Raw genomic sequence first — 24,704 nt, forward strand, 5'->3', positions numbered from 1 at the left:
GTCACAACACAAAATAGACTGTGAAAGAAAGTTAGGCTACCTATCCAACTATCCAAGTAGCAGGAGTGCTTCACTTCTTGACATGAAGTTCAAGTTTGTTCCAGAGATGGAAGATACAGTGGGATATTATTCTATCATGCCAGTATACTTTATCATATGATCAGGAACGGCCCTAGGTCAACTGGTAACCTAGGCAAAAGGGCTCCACTGTGCCACCCACCACACTACCTGGTGCCCCCATCCTGGTCTACCTACACCAAATAAATACTGGAAAAGCGCCCCTGCTAGACCGGCGCCCTAGGCGACCGCCTAGTTGGCCTATGCCTAAGGCCGGCTATGCATATGATGAAGGTCCATGTCCTTTTAACTGAGGATTTGAGGAATCATTTGCTTTGTGAAGGAAAAAGATCATAAGGGAGGGTTGATCTTTCATGGCTCAAAAGGCTAGACTCATATCACCATGGAAGTGTTTATAACAGATCCAGTATAGTGAGACAGTTGCCAGTCAGTCATGATAACTGAAGGTCAAAAATCTCATAGTAATGCCATATTTTAGATAAGCATTTAGGCAAATGTACATAACACTAAAACACTACTAACAGAGAATTACACAACCATTACACAGTAAAACTCTTATTAGAAATACCCAGAGTACATACTGTCAGCTTAATGGCACTGCTAGGGAAAATGTTTTTAGTAAGGTAATGTAGGGTTGAAGTTACGGTTAGCATACGAGTAATATGATGCTGGGTGGGCTAAACAACCTTACAAATTTGTGTTAACCTTAACAATACCATTAACCCCAAACTTACACTAAAAACCCTTTTCCTAAAAGAGCCACTAGCAAGTTAGACACTTCACACATACAACTACCGAAGCAGAACACAATATATATTCCTTAACCTAGCCTTTACTGTAACCCTAACCTAGAAACACTAACATATGCATGCGCGCACACACACACACACACACACACACACACACACACACACACACACACACACACACACCAACTGTTATAATGCAATATCACAACTTTCAACAGTACTTTTTTATTTAAACATTCATTTTTCTGCATACTCTAACTTTCATGCAGTACAAAGCTTAATTCAACCATATTATATTCACACAAATGAGCACTTACTCCTATGTGCAGTTACTTTTTTTTTAAACTCACACCAACTGTTTTACCAAATGAAGATTCAACATTTGATTACACCCATATATGTATGTGTACAATATAAGAGTATCACATTAAAAACTTTTTTTCTTTTTTTGCAGAGGGGAATTTCCACCCTGCATTCCCCACCACACATGCTACTGAAGTATATCAACTCTAAGATCACACAACAATGGAGAAAGACAAAATGTTTTTGCAAGGAAGAACTAAGAATTTTAACTGTGCTTTGAACAGCTAGTGGAAGCTGCTAGCTACCTGTGCCATGTTATGAAAGGTATTAACTCAAGTGGGTGAAAAAGATCCCATGACACTTATCAAAAAGGAGTAACAGACGTTCGCCCATGTCCTGCACAAATTTGCTCTAGCAGTATAAAAACCACCACAGATTTCCCCTGCAAAAGAGGCCACTAGTCTACGGGCGCTAACCTAGTTAACAAGGGATAAAAATAATATATATATATATATATATATATATATATATATATATATATATATATATATATATATATTTATATATATATATATATATATATATATATATATATACATACATACATACACACACACACACATACATACCTATATATATGTGTTTGTGTGTGTGTGTGTGCGTGTATTACATATACACACACGTGCATAATTGGAGACACATACATCTGCAAAGTCAAACTAGCAATAAGCAACACACTAAACATGTTCAAAGTGTGTCCAACATCAGCAGAAACATTGTTACTCAAAATATATTGTATTTCTACTTCACTGTAGACCGCACAGATTCCTGGCCACTAGGGCAGTGTACTGGGTCAGCTGAGCGGCAGGCTGTATCAATTCAGTGTAGTTTTAAGTGCCAGTGGTATATGCCATTAAGCCTGTAAAGCACTGACAACATGGACATTCACAAACATGAATTTTGAAATGTGTGCATGTGTGTGCCTTCTGTGAATGTACAGATTTTCAGAGAAGGTTCAGATTTTTGCCACATATTTGGCTAAAATCAAGACAGACCACCCCTGGATGCAAAGCAGGAAACCCCACCCAAACCCTAACTCTGTCATCTGACATGAACATCCCCAAGTTCTGCTTTATAAGAACTTAAAAGTGCAATGATGTGAGGTATTGCCAGCTATATGTATAAAATGCAAAGCTTTCGGGTGATACCCCTCCTCAGTGCTTATAAATTAATTTATTGTGACTAGTTTTATATAACAATTCAAAATAAGAGCACAAGACACAGCTAACCAATCAAAACTTAAAATCAATTAGAACATTACAATAAATATTCATACAAAATCATTCTAAAAGATAGAATAATAATACATTTTAAATAAATCAATGAAATTGCATTTGTTTCTTGATTAAAATAGATTTAATTGTTACCGTACTATTTATGCCAGGTTTCAAATCTGCCTGTAGTCTTAAATCCAATTATATTCACTAATTTCTAGGCCATTATTAACATCTCTCCCTCTAATATGTTTACGTTTAATGTCAATTGCCGTAAATCTAAATTCATGGTCAGATCCAGCTTCTAAAATAGGTCTTGCTAGAGCATTTGTCTGGATATTTCTATGTATATCAGAATTGTGTTCTATAATCCAATCCTTATTTCTGCAGCTACACTTACCTAAATAAAAGGAAGGACATTTTATGCAGGTTCCCAGGTATACTACATTTGTAGTATTACATGTAGCATAACAATACAATTTATACACGTCCCCATTACTGGATATGTGAAAGTATTATCAGAGATGATATCTCTACAACATTTATAATTGTAGCAGGGATACGTCCCATTTTATTAGTTACCTGCTCATTACTACCTAGTCTAAAGTCTTTATATAGCATAACCTTCTTTTCAAGTTCTTAAAATTCCTAAAGGAAAACCTAGGCCTATCGTCCAGCAGACATTCTAGTTCTGGCATAGGCCTTAGGATATTCAAGGTTTTTTGTATTAGTTGTTTAACATTAGTAGTTTTTCTATCATATATGGTTACATATCTAATTTTACTATTCTGCACATGTCTGTCAGCATTCAGTCCCAGGCCTCCAGTTTCCTTAAAAATGGTTTAGCCTTGTTTTCCCTGTTAAACACTTCATTCATAGCTCCTTGTATTATTGCACCATTATAACCTCTCTCCTAGAATTCCAGAGCCATCTTATCCATTTGTTCCCTGTATTTTATTTCATTTTTTATCAAGTCTGATGAATCTAGTTAACTGTGCCTTCACAATCCCATTAAATATATGTGAGGCATGCATACTCTGCCTATGCGTGTATTTGTTCGTATGTACTTTCCTATGAACACTCATGTCTGTTATCCCTTCATTTCTATTTAGCTTTACATCCAAATATGTAATTTAATTAGCAGAGCAGACAATTTTGAATTTCAAGAAGTCTGTAGTCCCATCTAGATACTCTACATACTTAACGTATTCTTATCTCCTCCCAAAATTAAGAAACAATCATAGACAAAATGTTGATATAACAATACTTAGAATTTAGTGCATTCCTGCTACTAAATATAAATTCATTTTGCAATTGGTTTAGTACTACATTTGCATGTATGTTTGCTATGGCTGTACCCACAGCTACACCAGCAATTTGTAAATACGGTTAATTTTCAAATAAAAATACAGTTGGTATACACTTTCCATGTTCTTTTCATGTAAATCTATATTAACACCCAAAAAAATCACTTATGGTATTCAAACCATAATCATTGGGAATCATTGTAAGAAAGTGAATTAATGTCGAGTGTGACAAATAAAAAATCAGTCACAGAATTAGTATGGTACCATGCATAAAACATAATTAAAAAAAAAAACAAAACACCTGCATCGCTTACAAAACTGTTACAGCAGGTCAGATACTTGCTTAGAATGGAGTGTAGGTATATAGAAATTGGTTCTGTGACCCACCCTCTACCTGAGACAATAGATCTTATTGGAGGGTGGGTCAAGGATTTATGTATTTTGGGTAATCCATACTGTATTGGAATTATCGGACACAGGAGAGTGAAGAGATTAAAAAGATCAAAAAGATATCATTACCTAACTGCATCTCACATATCAGCATATTTACATCCAGTTATATACATTTAACATCCAAAAAGCTAATTTGACAAGAAGTGCTTTCATCACAAAAATTCATACATATACATTACATAGTCCTTCCTGTTCATAAATACAATAGTGCCACCATTATCCGGTTCTTTAATAATCAGTTCATTATTATGTTCCAAATCCTGTAGGGCTTGCTATTCATCAGGCATTAAATTATAGGTCTTTTTTTTCATTTTACAATCATATAAAGTTATCTTTTGTTCACATATGGGGCGGACATGGTGGTGCATCGGTTAGCATTGCCACCTCACAGCAAGAGGTTCTCTGGTTCGATTCTCAGCTGGGGTGCCTTCTGTGCAGAGTCTGCATGTCCTCCCTGTGGTCACGTGGGTTTTCTCCCACATCCCAAAGACATGCTATAGGTGGACCTGACCTCTAAATTGGCCCTAGGCGTGAGTGCATGTGTGTGTGTGTGCCTTCTGTGGAAGGTTGGGCACTGGGCTGGCAACTCGACACCATAAAACTCCACTGCCAATCATGAGTGGACAGGTGATCCGCTATGGTGACCCCTAACCGGGAAAAGCCGAAAGAAGAAGATCTTTTGTTCACATATATCATGAAATACAACAGTTATTTGGTATAAATACACTTGATTTTCTAGAATTATTATTCTCTCATCAACGCATTCTTAAAAATCATTTTAAGATTTAAATTTATAGTAAAGACCTTCAAGTGTGTAAGTGTTTTTGTGACATTATCAACCTCACTGGGAATAAACTGAAGTCCTTTCCCTAGCAGTCTGATATTGGCTGTAGTCAGGTTATACTTAAAAAGGTTTACTACACCTTTGGAATTCTGTTCTAACGTTTCTGATGAGTCAACCTGGTATACATCTGGGAGCCACTGTGCTTTCTTTTTCCTCCTTTTTCGGCTCCTCTGAGATGAATGCCTTCTCAAGTAATTTTGTGGCCATGGTTCTTTCGTCTCTGGTAAGTTTGGCAGTATTACATTTATGACCTGTAGAAAAACCTCCATTCTATGAGCATTCTCATTCACATTCACTGGTCAATCTGCAATCTGATCAACCAATTGTTGTGTAAACCTTGTAGCTTCTCCTCCATTGGTCTGAATCATTGGGGCTGAAGGCTGATTGGATGCATTTTCTTTTACCAAAGTTTCCACAGCATTATCTAGTAGTGAAAAAGGTAATATGGTTGTTTGTTGGGGGCTGCCATATGCAAACATTCTTATCCTGCTTACTGATTCTGTTTGCAGGGTGGCTTCGCACTTTTTGTCAAATTAGCTTTTTGGATCCTAAATATGTATATCAGATGTAAATATGGTAATTTATGAGATGTAGTTAGATAATGATATCTCTTTTGATCTTTTAATTCCTTTACTGTCCTATGTCCTGTAATCTCAATACTGTATGGATTACCCAAAAAATATAAATTCCTGACCCACCCTCCAATGAGACCTACTGTCTCAGGTAGAGGGTGGGTCAAGGAACCAATTTCTATATACCTACAATCCACACTAAGCAAATATCTGACCTGCTGTAAGAGTTTTGTAAGAGATACAGGTAATTGTTTAAGTTTTATAAGTGGTACTGTACTAATTCTGTGACAGATTTTTTATTTGTCACACTCGACAATACTTCACTTTTTACGGTGATCCCCAGTGACTATGGTTTGAAAGCCATACATGATTTTTTTTTTTGTTTGCGTTAAGGATTTGCAGGGAAGGGACATTGAAAATGTATGCCAACTATTAGAGATTGTCCTAACCAAGAATATCTTTTTATCTGAAAATCAGCCTTATTTACAAATTGCTGATGTAGCTATGGGCACAGCCACAGCAAACATATATGCAAATGTAGTGGTAAACCAATAGAAAAATGAATTTATATTTAGTAATAGGTATATACTAAATTATAAAGTATTGCTATATTGATGTTTTGTCGATGATTGTTTCTTAATTTAGGGAGGAGATAAGAATAAGTTAAGTATGTAGACTATCTAGCTAGGAACACAGACTTCTTGTAATTCAAAATGGTCTGTTCTGCTAAGCAAATTACATATTTGGATATAAAGCTAAATAGAAATGAAGGGATAAGAGACACTAGTGTTCATAGGAAAGTACATACGAACAAATACACGCATAGGCAGAGTATGCATGCCACACATATATTTAATGGGATTGTGAAGGCACAGTTAACTAGAGTCAGCAGACTTAATACAAATGAAATAAAATGCAGGGAACAAATGGATGAGATGACTTTGAAATTCCAGGAGAGAGGTTATAGTGGTGTAATAGCACAAGCAGCTATGAATTAAGTGAACAACAACAGGAAAACCAAGGCTAAACCATTTTTAAGGAAATTGGAGGTCAGGGCCTGAATGCTGACAGACATGTACAAGATAATAAAATTAGATATGTATCCATGTATAGTAGAAAAATAATTTATTTATTTATCTTACATTTGTTTAACAGGAAAGTCCGACTGGACAAGTCCTGGGGAGAAAAGCTCCAAGACATGCAGAGAATAAGAAGTTTAATAATTTTAGCTATAATTTCTTCAAAGATGTTAACAAAATTGATATAGCATTTATAAAAAGAAATAAATTGCAGTTTATAATATTTATAGAAATAAACATACAAGCATAGTAACAGTGGGAGCAGATTAATTTATATACAGTCTTTACAAGATTGGGTAGTATTTATAAGTTTGAACTTGAGGTATGCTAAAGGAAACTGTATAGTGAGAGTGTAGAAGACACTAGAAGTGTTTTTGATTGGATTAAGGATTTAGCAAGTTTGGTGTGACTTAGATAAAGATGGAGTCATTTAGCTTGGTATGTCTGGGACAGTAATTTGATCAATCTGTTAGCTGACTTGGTTTATTCTAGTGTAGTCATTTAGCCCGGTTCAATACATGGACAGATCCATGTGGCAGACAGGTGGGCTTTTAGTAGTTTTTTTTTAAATGGACTGTTAGAGTTGGATTTGATGTCTAGTGGAAATCTGTTCCAGGCTTTGGTGACAGTACAGGAGTAGAGGGATTCTCCAGCTAGGTTTTTGGGTTTTATTTCTAACAGTGCCTTGTTGCTACAGCGAAGAGTCCTTTTGTTAGAGTAGTGCGATAATAGGTTATTTAGGGTTGGAGTTTTTTTTTTTTTTTTGGCTGGTTTACTATTTGATGAGCCATTTTGAGCTGGTTGTATTGTAGCAGTGTGGGGAATTGTAGCCATGAGAGTTTTTTTGAGAGTGGCAATGGTGGGATCTATAGTTGGCGCCAGTAGTAAACTTTGCTATTTTATTGTAATGAGTTTCTAGTTTTGTTGTATCTGTTTTTCTTAGGTTGGTAATGACAGGGAATGCATACAGCAATGTTGAGATAAGGTGAGTTCTTGTAATAGTGTCTCTGGTGTCGGCTGTGAGGTAGTGTTTGCTCCTGTAGAGGCAACTCTAGTTTTTTTTATGTACTGTTTTAATGGCTTGGGCTAGATGAATGTCAAATAACATATTCTGGTCAACAGTAACCCCTAATAGCTTACTACTAGAAACTGGAATTATGACGGTGTCATTGACCAAGGTAATTGTGAATTGAGAGGAGGTGGCAGGGGGTCTAGTAGGGTGAAACAGGATGAGTTTGTTTTTTGGGGGGTTCAGTATTAGTTGAGAATTAGCTAGCCAAGCTTCTATAGCTGTAATGACTGAGTTATTTGTTCTAGTTGCTGAAGGGTAGGAGAAGCGAATATTAGGGTTGAATCGTCTGCGTACTGTACGAGTGTGGTATCTTTTGTGGCTGTATGGAGTTTGTTTGTGAAAACTGTAAAGAGGAGTGGGCCAAGGATAGAACCTTGTGGGACTCCTAAAGTAACAGTAGAAGTGGGGAGAGTTTTTGGTGCCGTAACACTGTTTGTTGACGGCCATCCAGATAGTCTTGAAACCAGGCTATTGATGTCTGGCTGAGGTTTTGTTTAGCTAGGACATTTAAGAGTTTGGAATGAAATACGGTATCAAATGCTTTTGACAAGTCGAGGAAAGTTGATGAGACTAGATAACCTTCACTACAGAGTTGGTTCACAGTATTGGAAAAACTTACTAGGGCTGTGATTAGGTCAGAATCCATGTTGTGAGGGAGTTAGTAGATTGTTTAATAGATATTGTAGCAGTTGTGAATGAATGCATTTTTCCAAGATTTTAGAAAGGGGAGACAGTATGGCTATTGGACGACAGTTAGACAGATCTGTTGAGGTACCACCTTTGTGAAGTGGAATTATGTGAGCAGTTTTCCAGAGTTTGAGTGTGTTTTGTTCTGACATAGAGTGGTTTATTAGGATGGTGACAGGGACTGAAATGGCATAGGCTGCTATTTTCAAGTATTCTGCTGGTAAGCTGTCTGCAGCCAGTGTAGTTGGCTTATTTTTTTTAAGATTTTTTTTTTACAACAGCAGTAGGGAGAGGTTGAAAATTCAAGCTGCTGAGATTGTGAATTGGTTGGGATGGAGGGGAGATAGGAAAGCAGTTAGTATTTATAAACTGTAAAATGGATTAAGTAAAGTGTTTGTTAAACTGGGTTGGAATGTCATCCTTGGTACTGGATAAGTTTGGGGTTGGAGTGGTGGTTTGACCTGGATGTAGTATTTTATTTATGGCTGACCACAATATTTGGGGATGTTTCTGATGTTTTGTTTGGATGTTTCTATAGTGGTCTTTTTTGTAGTACTGGATCTGTTTTTTTGGCTGAATTTCTGAGCTCTACGTACTACTGACTGTTTACAGTGGTTCTCTCCTTGGAACATTTTTCCCCAGGCTTTATCGCTTATCTGGTTGTTTTAGTAAGCCAGGAAGTATAGCTGGGTTATCTGTAAAGTTTTGGGGGGCTAGTTTATTTAAGATCCTGATAAAGTTGTTGTTGAAGTATTGTACTGCTTCATCTAAAGGGAGATAGTAACTGGGTTCCATTTGCAATTTCTAAGTAAAGTTGTGAATTCTGAGGCATTAAAGTTTTTGGTATTACAGATTTGAGGGTATTTGGGGGTTTTAGCAGGGTTTAGTAGTTGTCTTAGAAAAAAAAAGTTAGGAGGTGGTCACTAATACTGGCGGGTAGACAGCCAGCAATTTCTGTGGTATTAGGATGGTTAGTTAGGATCCAGTCTAGTACTGACTCTCTGTTAGTTTTTTTTATTGATTCTAGTAAGGGTTTAAGTCCCCTGCTATGATAGTCTGAGGGAGGGTGATGGATGCCCATTGTAACACATGTCCCACTGTAGGGATGTTGCGGCCAGGTGGGATGTAGATGCCTATAATATTTAGGTGTTTTTATATGTTAAGATGGAATTTGGTTAGTATTAATTCTGCATTTTAGAAGTTAGGGATATCTATATTTAGAAGTTCTAAAGAAAGCCTATTTTTAAATAGAAAAAAAAGAGGTGGGGTAGCCATTCTATCTATTCTGTGAATATTATAATCAGGGGGTGCTAGTTTGTCACTAATATCTTGATTTAGCCAGGTTTCTGTTCGGAAAATGTCGGGGTGGTAGAATACCATGAAGTTTATGTATTTTGTTAAGAATACATCCAAAGTTGATGTTTAGTATAAGGATATCTGAACTTTTTCTGTTACAGTAGAGTGGAGGGTGGGGTTGACGGTTAGGGTTAGCTGAAAGGAAAGTGGGTCCAGGGTTGGGATGGATATGTGATGGATAATGATGTTAAACAAATAATTAAAAAAAAATGGAATATCTGAAGGCCTATGCCAGAACTAGAATGTCTACTGGATGATAGGTCTAGGTTTTCCTATAGGAATTGTAAGAACTTGAAAAGAAGGTTAGGCTATAAAGACTTTAGACTAGGTAGTAATGAGCAGGTAACTAATAAAATGAGAAGTATCCTTGCTACAATTATAGCTCTTTTAGAGATATCATCTCTGATAACACTTTCACATATCCAATAACAGGGACGTATATAAATTTAATTGTTATGCTACATGTAATACTACAACTGTAGTATACCTGGGAACCTGCATAAAATATCCTTCCTTTTATTTAGGCAAGTGTAGCCACAGAATTAAAGATCGGATTATAGAACACAATTCTGATATACGTAGAAATATCCAGACAAATGCTCTAGCAAGACAATATTTTAGAAGCTGGCTCTGACCATGAATTTAGATTTACTGCAATTGACATTAAACATAAACATATTAGAGGGAGAGGTGTTAATAATGCCCTAGAAATTAGTGAATATAATTGGATACAGGCAGATTTGAAACCTGGCATAAATAGTACTGTTGCAATTAAACCTATTTTAATAAAGAAACAAATGCAATTTCATTGATTTATTTAAAATGTATTATTACTCTATCTTTTAGAATGATTTTCTATGATTATTTATTGTAGTGTTCCAATTGATTTTAACTTTTGATTGACTGGCTGTGTCATGTGTTTTTATTTTGAATTATTTAAATTGATTTATTGTCACTAGTTTTACTGGCACTGAGGAAGGGTATCACCCCAAAACTTTGCATTTTATACATATTCTTTGTTTTAATTAAAGGGTTTGGCATATCTAGGGTCAGAGAGTCTTCCTTTCTGTTTTGCTACTGTCTCTCTGACCCGGTTTGCCATAAAATTGTCCCATTTTTTATTCTTGGTATTGCCAGCTATGCCAGGAGAAGTAGGGCAGTGGATATGTAACATATGCCACGAGAAGTAGGGCAGTGGATATGTAACATATGCCAGCACAGTTAGCTGGAATTTAGTAAAGAACTGTATGTTATTTGAATATCAAAATGATTTGTACAGATGATTGTGCTGTGTTGTATTTGTAAAGTTGCCTGTGTTAAAAAATGTATCAACAGTGTGTTCCGATGGACAGAAAAAAAAACATGCATGTATTATTGTAACTGTTGAAATGTATATATTATAACAAATGATACTGGAAGAGAAGGGATTAATCACGGTCCAGCTGCAGCTAACTTTGAAAAATGTTCTGAAATTAAATTACCTGGCTTAGGCCATAAAGATTGCATCTTACAGTTCTCAATGCAGCCAGAGACAAACAGTCTGCACTAGGAAGCTTTCTGTATTGTCTTTGTGGTGAAATAATTGCTACTCTGGAAGGGTGGAGGTTTGAAATTATTTTATGACTTCCAGACGCTGCAGCAGAGCTTAGCAAACTGTGGGTGTATCTATTATTTGCACATATGTGCTAAATCCTGGCAGCTTCTATCCAAGGGGGGTAAGCAAGGGAACCAGAATTCAGATGATCTGATGTATGTGATGTCATTCTGTAATCCATCACTAAAAATTATTTTTTAATATTAGGTGAGACTAAAGTCTCACAGCAGTCTGTTTTTAATACCTGACAAAGAAGGACCCCTCACCTACTTCATCTTGCCTTGCTCTAGTAAGTGAGCCAAGGAATAGTAATTCTTTAGATCAGGAAGCCGCGGTGGTGCAGCGGTAGCATTATTGCCTCACAGCAAGAGGTTCTCCCGTTCAATTCTCAGCTGGAGTTCCTTCTATGTGGAGTTTGCATGTCCTCCCTGCAGTCGAGTGGCATTCGAAAGACATGTGTGAATGGGCGTGCCTTCGAAGGTTGGGCATCGGGCTAGCACCTCAGCACTGTAAAAATCTACTGCCAATCATTAGTGGACCGGAGTTCAGCTGTGGTGACCCCTTACCGGGAAAAGCCGAAAGAAGAAGTAGTCAGGAAAATATAGTGAGATTATTTAAGTACTATTTTTCTTTATCTGTGTGCTATTTTAATACTTCCTGTGATTGAAACTCTGTGTTCACTGTAAACCGATATTTAGTATTTTCATCTTCTATTATTTATTATTAAATATATTTAAACTTTAAATTGTAGCTGGTCCTTTAGAGAATATTTTAACCTCTGAGATTACTCATATCTATTTGATGACTCTATGGCCATTCTTGAAAACCCTACTGCATTGGTAAAACTCTGCCATTTGTACTAATATTAATTTCATTCAGTATAACTGGGTTACCCTTGTAAAAGCCTTACAGTAGCTGGTTTTGGAATGTCCAGTAGCAGTAACTACCTTATAGTCTGGACAGAAGGGGGCATAGCTAGTAAATCTGTGCCAGCCTTTCCTAAGTGGGGTGTGTGTGTGTATATGTGTGTGTGTGTGTGTGTGTGTGTAAAGCAAATCTCAAATAGTGTGTGTATTGGCTACTTGGAGCAGGGACACAGAGCACTGGTTTCACACAGAGAGAGAGAGTGTTGGAGGACTTGGCTTGGACACTCGGCTGAGGACTCAACCCTACAGTTGTGCCAGTGGGAAGTCTTACTGGGGATCTGGAGAGATACGGGGAAACCCAGACCCCGGACTGAGCATGTTCCCTATGTGCTAAGGGAAATTGTGCTTGATGCAGAGAGCTGCATCTGGAAATACTGTGTGCATTCATTTTTATTCCAAGTTAATGTCCCTCTCCAGTGTCAGTGGTGAGGATTCAGGCTCCTTGATTACTGGCCCAGAGAGGGGATGTCACACAAAGCATTACAGCATTGGGTGCTTTGAATATTCATGAAGTATACATCACTACACAAGCCAAACACATATAAACTGCACATAGTTGCAGGTTTACAAGTGCCTGCCATTTTCAGTGCATTTCAAGTTTCAGTTAGGGGCTTCCCAATCCATTGATTTTTAAGTAGAGGTAAATAATCTCAATAAGTTATTTTTAAATCTGTATGCAATTATAATAGCAAAACAGTTAGCAACATAGTTATATTTTAAAGTTTTATATGTTGTACGCATTATATAAGTGCTTCTTAATTTTTTAAGAAAAATCACTTATATTCCATATATAAATTGATCAATGTACTGATTTTATGAAAGTATCAACACATTTTATAAGCCATAGCATACAATTCCAGTCACTGATTTCTTAGATTGCTGACCCATGGTACAAACATTGTATACATTTTTATATTGTACATTTATAGATAATGGATTTAAAAGGACAAGTATTGGAAATTCGGTTGTATAATGGTGTGTGTGTATCACTTAAAATTAGTTGCTATACTTCTTTATGCAGTGTAGAACTATAGATAAAGAACAGTGTATGTAAAAACAACACATCATTCTTTAGTGCTGATTAAGATTGTTATAACTTATTACAGACAATGCGTATAATGTTTTTTAATGTATATTAACTAATCAATGTAAATTAGTTTGCTTTTACTTATTCGGTGTTCCAATATTTTTTATATGCTACATAAATTATTCAGTGTTATAACTGTTTTTTTCTTTTGACTAAATTTATGGTAGTATTAACTTATGAGCATATATAGTATATCAACAAATAAGTCCGAATTAACTTACTTTTATAAATTCAATTTTCAAATATTTTATAATGCTATACACAGTTATTCTGTTATAACTATTTTAAGTGCATCTATGGCTTATAACTTTTTTGACTGCATCTATTATAATATCTATGAGTTGTACTCTCTGCAGAAAAATATACATATCTGTAATTATGTTATGTTCATAATAGCAAACTTAAAGGAGAATTTTGCAAGAGATATTACTAGAAAATGGTGGTAGGTTGGAGGCTTTCCTGCTAATATACTGGTGATATCATTGCCAGATCATCATAATCGAGCCCCGTAAAGTTGGCATGATCACAGCCCTTTTTGGTGTCAGTCAAGGGGGATTGTTCCCACCTGTGCAGCCATGCCCCATGAGTGATCTTTTTCTAAGTACGCTTTATATTTTTGATGTGTCCCTCATAAAATGCCTTTGAATGCATACTTCGCAACATACATCTGAATCTTTCAGCTAAGAAATCTGGAAAAAGCCAGAAAAACTTGGGGAGGCAAAGTCCTAAAAATAGGGACAGATTTTAAACATTGCTCTTGTAGACTTAGAAAATTGCAAGAATGATAGATTTTTACATTAGTATATAGCTTCTAAATAATAAGAAGTCTAAAATTCAAATGTCTATCATTATTTAGTGACTTCAATTTTCACTGATTTGACAGAAAACCGCACATTTTATGAGGAACAGACCAAAAATAGGAGGTAAAAATCTGGACATTTGATATGTATGCTTCTCAACTGTACAGATTTTTTTTTTGTTGTGCTCTACTATTTTTTAGAATGGGTACAGACAAAAATTTACATTTTGTAGTCATAACTAAATTGCTCCCACTAACCATATATCATTTAAAAAAAATACTCAACCCTCAAAATGTTATCCCAAGATATATAAGAAGAGGACAAGTTGTTATACCCATAAAAAGCTACTTCAGATGTGCATTCCTTCACACTAGCATTCTTTACATACATATACACTATAAATATTAACTTACACGTTACTTGCGTATTATCGCAACCACATATTCGTGGTTGCAAAAAATTGCTTTGTTGACTACAAAGGACCGCATAAAATACTGTAAGATGTTATTCCATCTCCTTACTGGTGGCTAAGTGGGGATTACCTTCAGGAACACAAAATCTTGATAAAGGCATCTTCCCCTTTTTGCGTGCATTACAGACACATGCGTGGTGTCACAGATGCTGTGTGAGTGATGAATGTGATATTTGGACCGTGAGGAACGAATCCTTCAGCGAAGGAAAACACAGAAACAGGAAATATAGTTTTAGTGAACTACTACTTTTGTAGAAATGTGTGCACATCTTGCAAACAGCCAGTGCAATGCATAAGTTGCCCTAAGTAATCCTTTTAAAAAGTGAGCATGGATGAGGTTGACAGATGATTGTGGTTTTGTTTTTCAAGGAATGAGTTGGCAGTACTGATTTTGTTTGTCTGATGGGGAAGAAAGGAGTAATTGGAAACATATTTTTTGGGGGCTATAATGAGTTGTCAGACTTTAAAAATCCATTGCGGACTACTCTGTCAGAAATAATGTATCTGGTCATGAGTAATCATCACAAGTTACCTCAATGGGTGGATGTCTTTACAGGACAAGAGGTCTGTCATCCATCCGAACTTGTCCACTCTGCAACTGACATTGTGGGTAATAGGGTTTTGATCCCTTCCATGCACCTTTTTTCTGAAGAGGTTTTCAGGGTTTTACAGGAGGCAAGGAAACCCTCAACCATAAAATCTTTTATGTCCAAATGGAAGAGATTTTCGTTCTAGTGTCATGGTTGTAACCAGGGTCCTCTTTCAGTGGTCTACTCATTTGTATGCGTTGCTCCAGTCATGCTTGGCCTATTCTTCTGTGAAGGCCCATTTGCCAGCCATTTCTGCTCGTCTGTCCTTGCATCCTCATTTCATAGGTTGGTACTAGGCTATCGGCCCTAGGGCCTATACAAGCCTCGCCATAACAATTTCCTGGCTATTTCTTCCCACACTGTTTACTTCCCTAGATCCCTGTCTAGCAGGGCGACTGACGTGATTCCCCAGGGTGAATTTCCCTTCTCCCATCCAATCATCAAGGTTCCTTTTGAAGAGGGCCAAAGAGGCGCTCTGCTTGACATGTATGGGCAGTCTATTCCAGAGTCTGGGGAGTCTCTGGGTCAGGAACCTATCCCTCCAGCATGTTTTGTTTATTGTGATGACAAGGTTTAGATCCCTGGAGCATGTGGCTCTGGGGGATTGGGATTTCTTTAAGTGTAGCATGTCCAACAGCTCTGGGTTTGACATGGCCTTGTATGTTAAGCAGTGATCACCTCGGAGTAGACTATATGTGACAAAGTATAGCTGGAGCTTTTTACGGCTGTCAGCAATGGGCATCTGCTTTAGGCCTGTGATTCTTTTAGTGAGGCATTTCTGCGGCCTTTCCAGTTGTTGCAGATGTCCTGAGAGGTAAATACCAAATGGGGCATTGTATTCTAGAATGGGTCTAATGAGGGATGAGTACAGTGGGACAATGACAACTCATTTTGAGATCACACCATTTCTTAAAGGCATCCTGCATAAATCATATTCGTCCTCCATGGGACCTTAATTTTGTTTTGGTAAAATTTACTCAGACTCATTTTGAACCTGTAGATTCTGCTTCTTTGCAACATTGCACCTGGAAGACTGTTTTGTTGCTGGCTTTTACTTCTGCTCAGAAGGCTTCTCTCAGCTCCAGACCCTTATAGCCATTCCTCCTTTTTTTGTTTTTTCACAGGGACAGGGAGTCCCTTTGTACTAATCCTCCTTTTATGCCCATGGTAATCAATGAGTTGTCCTTAAATCAGTCAGTACAACTACCTTCCTTTTTCCCCTTGTCCTCAGTCTGGTAGTGAAAAGGTCCTGCATACTCTGGATTTGCACAGACAGCTCAGGTACCGTTAAATAAAACTAGGACTACTTTTAAATCTGATCAGATTTTTGTTTCCTTTCATCCTAGGTATTTGGGTTTGACTGTTTCTAAGCAAACTGTCTCCTCCTGGATATCCAAGGTCATTTATTTTTGTTATTTTTTTTCATGGCAAATCTCTGTGTACTTTTGTTAGAGCTCATTCAACTAGGGCTATTGCTTCATCTGGTGCCTTCTTGAAGGGGTTGGTCACCATTCCATCCTTGAAGTTGCTACTTGGTCTTCAGTGCATACCTTTAATAAGTATTATACATTGGATATGATTTCTAGGGCAGAGCAGGTTTTGCTGAAACCAAGTATTTTTTTTTTTTTTTTTTAAGGGCTGTTCTCAGCCTTCCACCTCGCATTCTGTTCTTTAGCTTTTTTACTCTCCCTTCTATACCAGTGCTGCAACAGTGACATAGAATGACATAGTACAGTTGTGTAAAATCTTACCATAACAGTAGATGTCCTACTGTTCATTGTGGCAGTATTTGCTCCCTCCCTCCATCCCTCTCTTGTTTATTCTGCTTTTTTTCCTTCTGGATGTGTATGGACTCCCTTGTACTATGATGCCTATTCTCTTCTAGAGCAATAGAGTTCTAGGTATTGAGTCCATAAATCCCTTTTCTGCCCCATGTTGTGTGTAGGGAGCATAAATGTGACATACGGCACAACCAAGATCTCTTTTAAGCTTATTTATACTGGCCAAGCGACGTGCTGTCCAAGATAATACATCCCTTGTGTACCGAATACTGCACCAGAGAAGAAGGACAAACTGTTATGGTAAGATTTTAGACAGCTGGACTTTGTCACTTTGCTCCATCATCACTACCATGCATACCTCTCAACTGTCCAGATTTTCCCTGAATGTCCAGATGTTTGCCTCATATTTTTGGTCTATTCCTCAAAAAATTTTGATTTTCTGGCAAATCACTGACGACTGAAGTTACTAAATAATGACACATTTGAGTTTCAGACTTCATATTCTACAGAAAATGCACACTAAGAAATCCTGTTATTCTAGCAACATTTTAAGTTTATAAGAGCAGTATTTAAAATTCTCTCTATTTTGGGGCATCCGATCCTTATTATTTTAGCTTTGTCCAGATTTGTTCTGCTAAGAGGTTGAGGTATGCTCTCATGTGATTAAGCTGGAATGGAAACAGTTTACATGTTACCTTGTAGGACTAATCTTTGTCAGTTGGAATCAGACACTCATTAGGTACTGTTAGAATGATGCCAAAAGCTGTACAATGTCATTTCAGTTATTTGTTTATATATAGTAACAGTGAAACTAGAAACAAATTCATACAGATATAAGGTTAAATGAGAAAAAAGTGTTGAAAACATAAATACAATGCAGTAACTCACTAAGATGTAGCATGCACACTAGAAAGTGAATTTGGCTAGTAGCTAGAAATCAGCAAAAAAAAAAAATAAAATATGAAGTGAAAGGAAAAGATGTATATGCTAATTTTTAAACTTTGCATCACTCGTGCTTCTACAGATGTACAAGCAGCCCGCTCATAAAAATAGTGCATTTGTCTAGTAATATTCAGAAATCAGCACATATCAAACTAGAAGCTGAAAAAGGAACAGAAGGACGTTTACTAATGCTCCAACCTTCTGTCACACACACTTGCTTTATATAGAATTACTAGCAGGTCAGAAAGTTACTACGCCAGGCTAGTATTAAAAAATCAGAATGCAATAAAACATGAAATGAAATAAAGAGAAATATGGTTTCCACTACTGTTTGCCTCACTCAGATTCTTTCTACAGGTAGAAGCAATGTCATGAAATTGCTGTAGTTGGCCATGATTCAAAGTCACCACAGAATAAAATATGAAATGAAAGAAACAAAAAACTCTGTTTACTAATGTTTTAAAAGCCTTGCATTACTGATGTGCTTTGTAGAGTAGTAGCAGCAGCATCAGGCATAAAATGTCTGAAAGGCCACTTTTCTCAGTGCATAAAATGCACAGATTAAACCAATGAATGGTTCACAGGCAGAGCTGTTATCGGTACAACTGCAATTTGAGATGGAATTTGGCTAACACCTTTGAAACTTCCTCAGCTCTTCCCCCACTCCCCTAAGCCAAAGGTGAGCATGCTCAGAAATGCAAACCTGAAAAGTAAACAAAGGCTGAATCAAAACAAAAAATCCCTGGGATTGCCCCTTTAAGTGATTATTCATTTCCGTAGTGCTGTAACAATGTTGATTGCTCTTTGTATGTGTTTGTCTTTCTATATGGTGCACATTTCTCAGCAAGTGCAGTTAGCACTGATTCAAAACAGTCTTTTTTCTAGGAAAGCTGAGTGTCACGCTACATGTTTCTTAAACTAAGCAACATACTGTCTTCTATGAGTCAAATGAATAATGACACAGCTGTGATGGGCAAATTTCATTATAACTGTCACTTGACTGCATTTGCTCTCAGGAAAAAAAGGAACGTTCAGCAGGCGGAGTTGGAATAACAGACATGCTTGGCAGTACACTACATAAACAGCAACAGTATGTTTTTTTTTTTACATTTTATTGATAACAGTTCAGAAAACAGCCTGGACTGTTAAAGAAAATACACCATGTAACATTTTAAAAACATTAAGGAACATATTTCTGACTCGGGAAGCAGCCACTATTGCCGTGAAACATGTTGCGACATAGTTCAAAACATTCTGTGTGTTTTGAGTGTTAAATGCTCCAAGAAACGTTTAGTATACCAAATATGCCTACCTACTCCCTTATTTATTAGTACATCGATACTGGTTTGGTCTTCATTAGTTTTGTTTTTTCCCATCGTGTTTCTTTAAGGGGCGTTACACAACGGGCATAACGACATGACGCAAGACGCGCAGTCTAATATCGCGCAGTTCACATTTCACAACCATTTTCAAAGTAAGGTTGCCGCATGTCTCTTTTCGTATGACAGTCCCACAGCTGTGTCCTGGGAAAAAATGACAATGGCAACTTTCAAGAGATTTAAAAAATAATAATACGCTTCCCTTAATACTTGCATAAATCAATTATTTCTATCAGAAACACCTACACATGACAGGAACAGCAGAAGCAGCCCAACTGCTACAATAAGCGTTTATTTCAGCAAAAAAGTAAAGTTTTGTTTATTCTGCTGGTAGAGCTAGTCTGCAAAAATCACGTTTCCACAAAAATGTCCCACTTTGGGCATCTGAAATGGTGGCAACCCTATAAAATGATATACGGTTCAGGGTGATTACCTCCGTTGTAGAAGTATCTGCCCAAACTGAAAAGTTTAAACAGGAAAAAGGGCGTAACAACCGAACTGCTAACATTCTCACAGGGTACAACCCTATAAATTACCACTGGCAGAATATTTTTGGATTCTGAAGTATTCTAGAGGAAGAATTAGTCGTCATTTTTCTACCACGAAAACAGCTGTCTTTAGCATACCGTCTTATTTTGACTATAAAGAAAGTACTTTTCTTTCAGATCTTATTCTATATTGACTAATGCTCGGGTTCATGCATATTTAAAACAATAAAAGAAAGATAGAAAACAGACTTACAATCGTAAATACAGCACAACTCGTCGTTGTCTTCATTGCTTTGAACTTGAGGCATACATGTCCAAACTTGTTTTGAGTCAGCCACGGCAAAGAAACGCTAGTTTCATTTTCGATTCTTGCCTCCGCCTTTTAAAGTGATGAGCTGAAATAAATTATTACTCTTCCTGCGTGTCCCATAACCAATAAATGAGAATGCAACCCCCTCAGTCAGTATGCCAAACCCTAACCCCAGGCTTTGTGGAAAAAAGTTGTGAGGGTAGACCAAATAGTGGTTTGTAATAGTACACTAAATGACATGCCGACGAACCAGGACTTCGGCTCATAATTTTGCCTTTTCCCACCCATACCTCTAAACTGCCCCTTTTTTGGCTAAGAAATTTTGTCTGCCCCTCCTAATTACTTCTAACAGTGGTGGCTTTGGGAGAAAATGTAGTGAATGATTAGATTTATAAACATCGTATGTTTAAGAAGATGATTGTTAATTCACATTCCCCTAGTTTGTCAACTTTTTAAGTTGACAGACCGAGATTATTTTGGACTTGTCCCTGATTATTGTAGTTGCGGTTAAAAGCTATGGTCCATCCTAAAGCTGTTTTATTACAAGCTGTTCTAGCTGATTGCATGCACATTCACTCAGTTTATCTACATTAAAATCCAATTTTACTAACCCTGATCAAAAGTTCTTCCTTATATTTGTCATAGTCTATTTAAGTAGTTCCTTGACTGTCTGCCATGTCAGCTTGGATGACTGGATTTTACCCAGTCTGCTCCGTTCTAGTTCTTTGTTAAAGGTGTAGTGCAGCTAAACAGCACTCCACATCATCTTCAATGGTTAAGTTTTTCATAAAACAGCTCAGTCTTCGAGTTAGCAGCTAAGCCCATCAACAACACAGCCATCAATTCCTGTAGTTGTACATGCTTTTGGCACCCCCCCCCCCCCCCATTCCACAATTTTCTGTAGTAATTCCTCCTTGGCTGGTACAGTTTCCTGCTGTCCCCAATGACAACAATTATATCACTATAATAAATTAGTAGCCTAAAATATGGTGTCCACTTGGCAGAAGAGTTACTGCAATAATCTGAAAATTGGTTGGTATCTGCCCAGTTAACTGTCTGTATTCTCTACTATTGTACGACAAGGAGACACTTGAGACGAGCACATTTATCCAGTAACTAAATAGTCCAACCAAACAAAATAAACACCCTATTAGCTTCCAGTCCTAAGTAAAACAGAAAACATTTAGTTACTTCTCACCAGCAGTGTTTAGTCCAGTCTGGTTAACCTAGTGGTGGATGAAGACTGAAAGCTAGAGCTTCAGTTTGTTGAGGTTAACCGTTCAACCCATCAATGAGTGGAGTTGCTATATAGGAAATCACTATTGTTGAGTTGTGCCAAAAATTATGTATTTTGGGTGGAATGTCCCTCTTCTTTGAGTTTGTGCAACTGTGAAGTTGGTATATATAAGTCTGGGGTGTGAGGCTTGCCCCCCCCCTCCCCATATCAGAGGGTGTGAGGGGGGGGGGGTGTAAAAAACATTTAAAGTGTTTTTCGGCAAATGCATTTCAGGAATTCCAATCCTCAGTGCACTCGCTTTCAATCACTCAGTGGAGACTTTCAGTCCACACAGCTCATATATGACATAGGCTATCTTTAAAAAGAAAGAAAAAAAAAGGCAGAAAGTCTCCCACAGGCCAAGTTTCAATTTCTATAAAGAGGTGCTTCTATAAGGCAGACTCCTGCATAGGTTAACCACAAGTGGGCTGCCTCACTCCACTCTTCCAAGATCCTCTTTTGGATAATCCCCTGAGGAACTAAGTTCTTGATTTTAGGTATCCAGCTTACTACCATTTACACCACACTAAATGGCATTTAAGACACTTATCCAGCTAATACAGGTTATCTCCTGATTACAGCTTTGTAAGAATATTCACACATTAAACATTGCAGTACACTTAAAGGCCAATTATAGATTTTCCAAATTCAGCATGTTACAGTACCCTTAAACATGCATCTTTTTTGAAAAAGATCACAGACTCAAGGAAAATCGATACAAAATCTCAAAGCAAAAATCATAGCAGCATGCCTTACATTAGCTGTTGAGTGGTATGCCATCCTGCTTCAAAGAATGCCCTATTACCAAGAGGTGAAGTGATATTTTTGCCACATTGGTTGCTATCTCACACATAGCCAATTTTTGCCACATTAATTGCTATCTCATACATAACCATTTGCATTATTGTTCTTAATATCATTTCAGAAATTAAAACCAATTACTTTTTCCCCCAGGGGTCATTTGATAGCACAATTTCCCTAGTCAAAATGTGTGATGAATTGAACTATTACCAGCAGAGTATTGTAAGCTGTTATGCACACCAAGAACACCTGAGTTTAAAGTGTATTGCTCATTTTCTGAAACCTTTTTTTTTTACTTTTAATTTCCTTTCTGTTACACTCTTAATGTTAAAGTTAAAAATTATTTTTAAAACAAATGAAGATTATAGAATACTGTTTGATTTTTATTTAGCTCTACTGCCTATTTTTCTATATAATCACACTCACAAAATGATACCACATTAGGTACTGAGCAGCAGTGATCTACAGATATGTGCAAACCGTTCTCGTAAGAATAAACAATGTCTTTACAGCAGCAGCTTCTTACATTGTGGTTTTGACTACTACACCTTCATATGTGTTAATTTTCAGTATAAGGTGTTCCACTTGTAGAACCTAGTTTAAAACTAATCTCACTAAGAAGTTAGACACTAGTGCTATAGATACATTTAGCAGGGAAATAGAGCAGCCTTTACAGTAGGTAATGAGGAATGATAGGTTTTTATTCTTTCCTGATGCCATGGCAGGAGTTTTCAGCACCAAGAAAATTTGATGTGGCCATTTTTTTTAACAAAATAAAAATAAAAATGAACACACTTTTTTTAAATCAAACATTGTATAGTATAGCATTGTATATAGTAAGGAGAGTCTATCCAACTTTAAAGGATGGTTGCTTACATTTACTTTATAAAGTAAGCAATATAGTTAAAGTTTCACTTCAGTTATTCTACCATTAATACTGTTATTTGCTATATTCTTTTTAAATTACTTGTACAGAAGTAATAATACCTACTGCTTGTGGAAATATTAACAAGACTGTAAAATTACTGCACTAAACTTACAAGTTTATAACATTTCATATACCATATGATTAACTATGTCTTCGCTTTACATTGACCTGGTCTGTCTGTTATCAGTTCCTAATCTTGGGTTAAAGTTGGCACAGCCATTAGATAATGGACCTAGAACTATTCTGCCTCCCCTTTCCCACATATATGCCTACTTAAAAGCAAAATGTTGTTTGCTGTTTCTACTTGCTAATCCATGTGTTCTTCATAGAGGAAGGGGAAAAAAAAGCATTTCTTTTCTCTTGCACTACTCTGTCCTGTAACACAAAAAAAAAATTCTCACTGTGCAATGAATCTGTCTCACTTGCTTAAATGGTCTGCATAATCTTTCAGCCTTCCTCCTCTTCTCCTTTTACCTAAGCTCTTTATGATGTCTCTCAAGATGACAGTGACCTGGCTTTAAAAGCCCAGCCAGTTCCTACTCCGTGACTGACATTCCATTTACTCACAGGCAATACTACTCACAGGCAATACTAAATTAACTTTAGTAGCCCAGCAAGCTCTGAGAACAGTGGGTACAACTTGATGGTACATAATCATAACACTGAAATCATCCCAGACCTGCAAGCTGAATCCAGCACTAGGTGACTTAGGCAGTTGCCTTGTTCCCATGTTGGCTGAGGGCCCTGTCTTCACTAAAAAAACTAAATAAAAAAAGTAAAACCCAACTCACCACCAGCATTATTTCCTTTCAGAGGACACAACACGTCAACTTCCATCACCACACAGCAGCAGCATTAGGACCTTGCAGGAGACGTAACAGCACAGCAAGCCCAGAAACATCAGCATTAGGATGACTTGACTGAGATGGGGGGGGGGGGGGGGGGTCACCTGATCCATTTCCCTGCCTTAGGCCCCATTTGGCCATGATCCAGCTCTGAGTGTGTCTGAAAAGACCTGGAAGCATACCTCTCAACTCTCCACATTTTTGTTATTAACACCTAAGCAGGCAGCTTGGAAAAGAAGAAAATAGCTAAAACTATGAAAACCAAGTTTTTAGGCATATGGTTAAATAACTATCACTTACTTATTTATTTATTTTTTATTTATTTAACATTTGTTGACCAGGAAAGTCCGACTAGGTTCCAGAGAGCCTGTTTTCAGCGAAGACCCGGGGAGAAATGCTCCAGATGCATGTCTTTGGAATGTGGGAGGAAACCGGAGTACCCGGAGGAAACCCACGTGAACACAGGGAGAACATGCAAACTCCACACAGAAGGCACCCCAGCTGAGAATCGAATCGGGGAACCTCTTGCTGTGAGGCAACAATGTTAATCGCTGCACCACTGTGCCACCCATCATCCCAACATACATGCACAAAAATAAATTGTCTTAACTCAAGCTCTGATGAATAAAGTTAAAAAGAACAGCCTGAACCTGAAGGATGATGAACGTTGACCTAAAAGGCAATCCCAAAATATGCAACATCTGTACACAA

At 37.2% G+C, this 24,704-nt stretch overlaps 1 protein-coding gene across 1 annotated transcript in view; it reads right to left on the minus strand.

Annotated features, from left to right (window-relative positions):
- FAS (Fas cell surface death receptor) overlaps positions 1 to 20,375 on the minus strand; it is a 228,610-nt gene extending 208,235 nt beyond the window's left edge. The window contains exon 1 of the mRNA XM_044055606.1: positions 20,087 to 20,375. Coding sequence (XP_043911541.1) covers positions 20,087 to 20,122 — 36 coding nt within the window. The 5' untranslated portion in view covers positions 20,123 to 20,375. The remainder of the gene's footprint in view (positions 1 to 20,086) is intronic.
- Positions 20,376 to 24,704: the final 4,329 nt, after the last annotated feature.

The sequence above is a fragment of the Protopterus annectens genome, chromosome 14.part0, assembly GCF_019279795.1.
Source record: "Protopterus annectens isolate FY-2018-M chromosome 14.part0, PAN1.0, whole genome shotgun sequence".
Classification (NCBI taxonomy): domain Eukaryota; kingdom Metazoa; phylum Chordata; order Ceratodontiformes; family Protopteridae; genus Protopterus; species Protopterus annectens.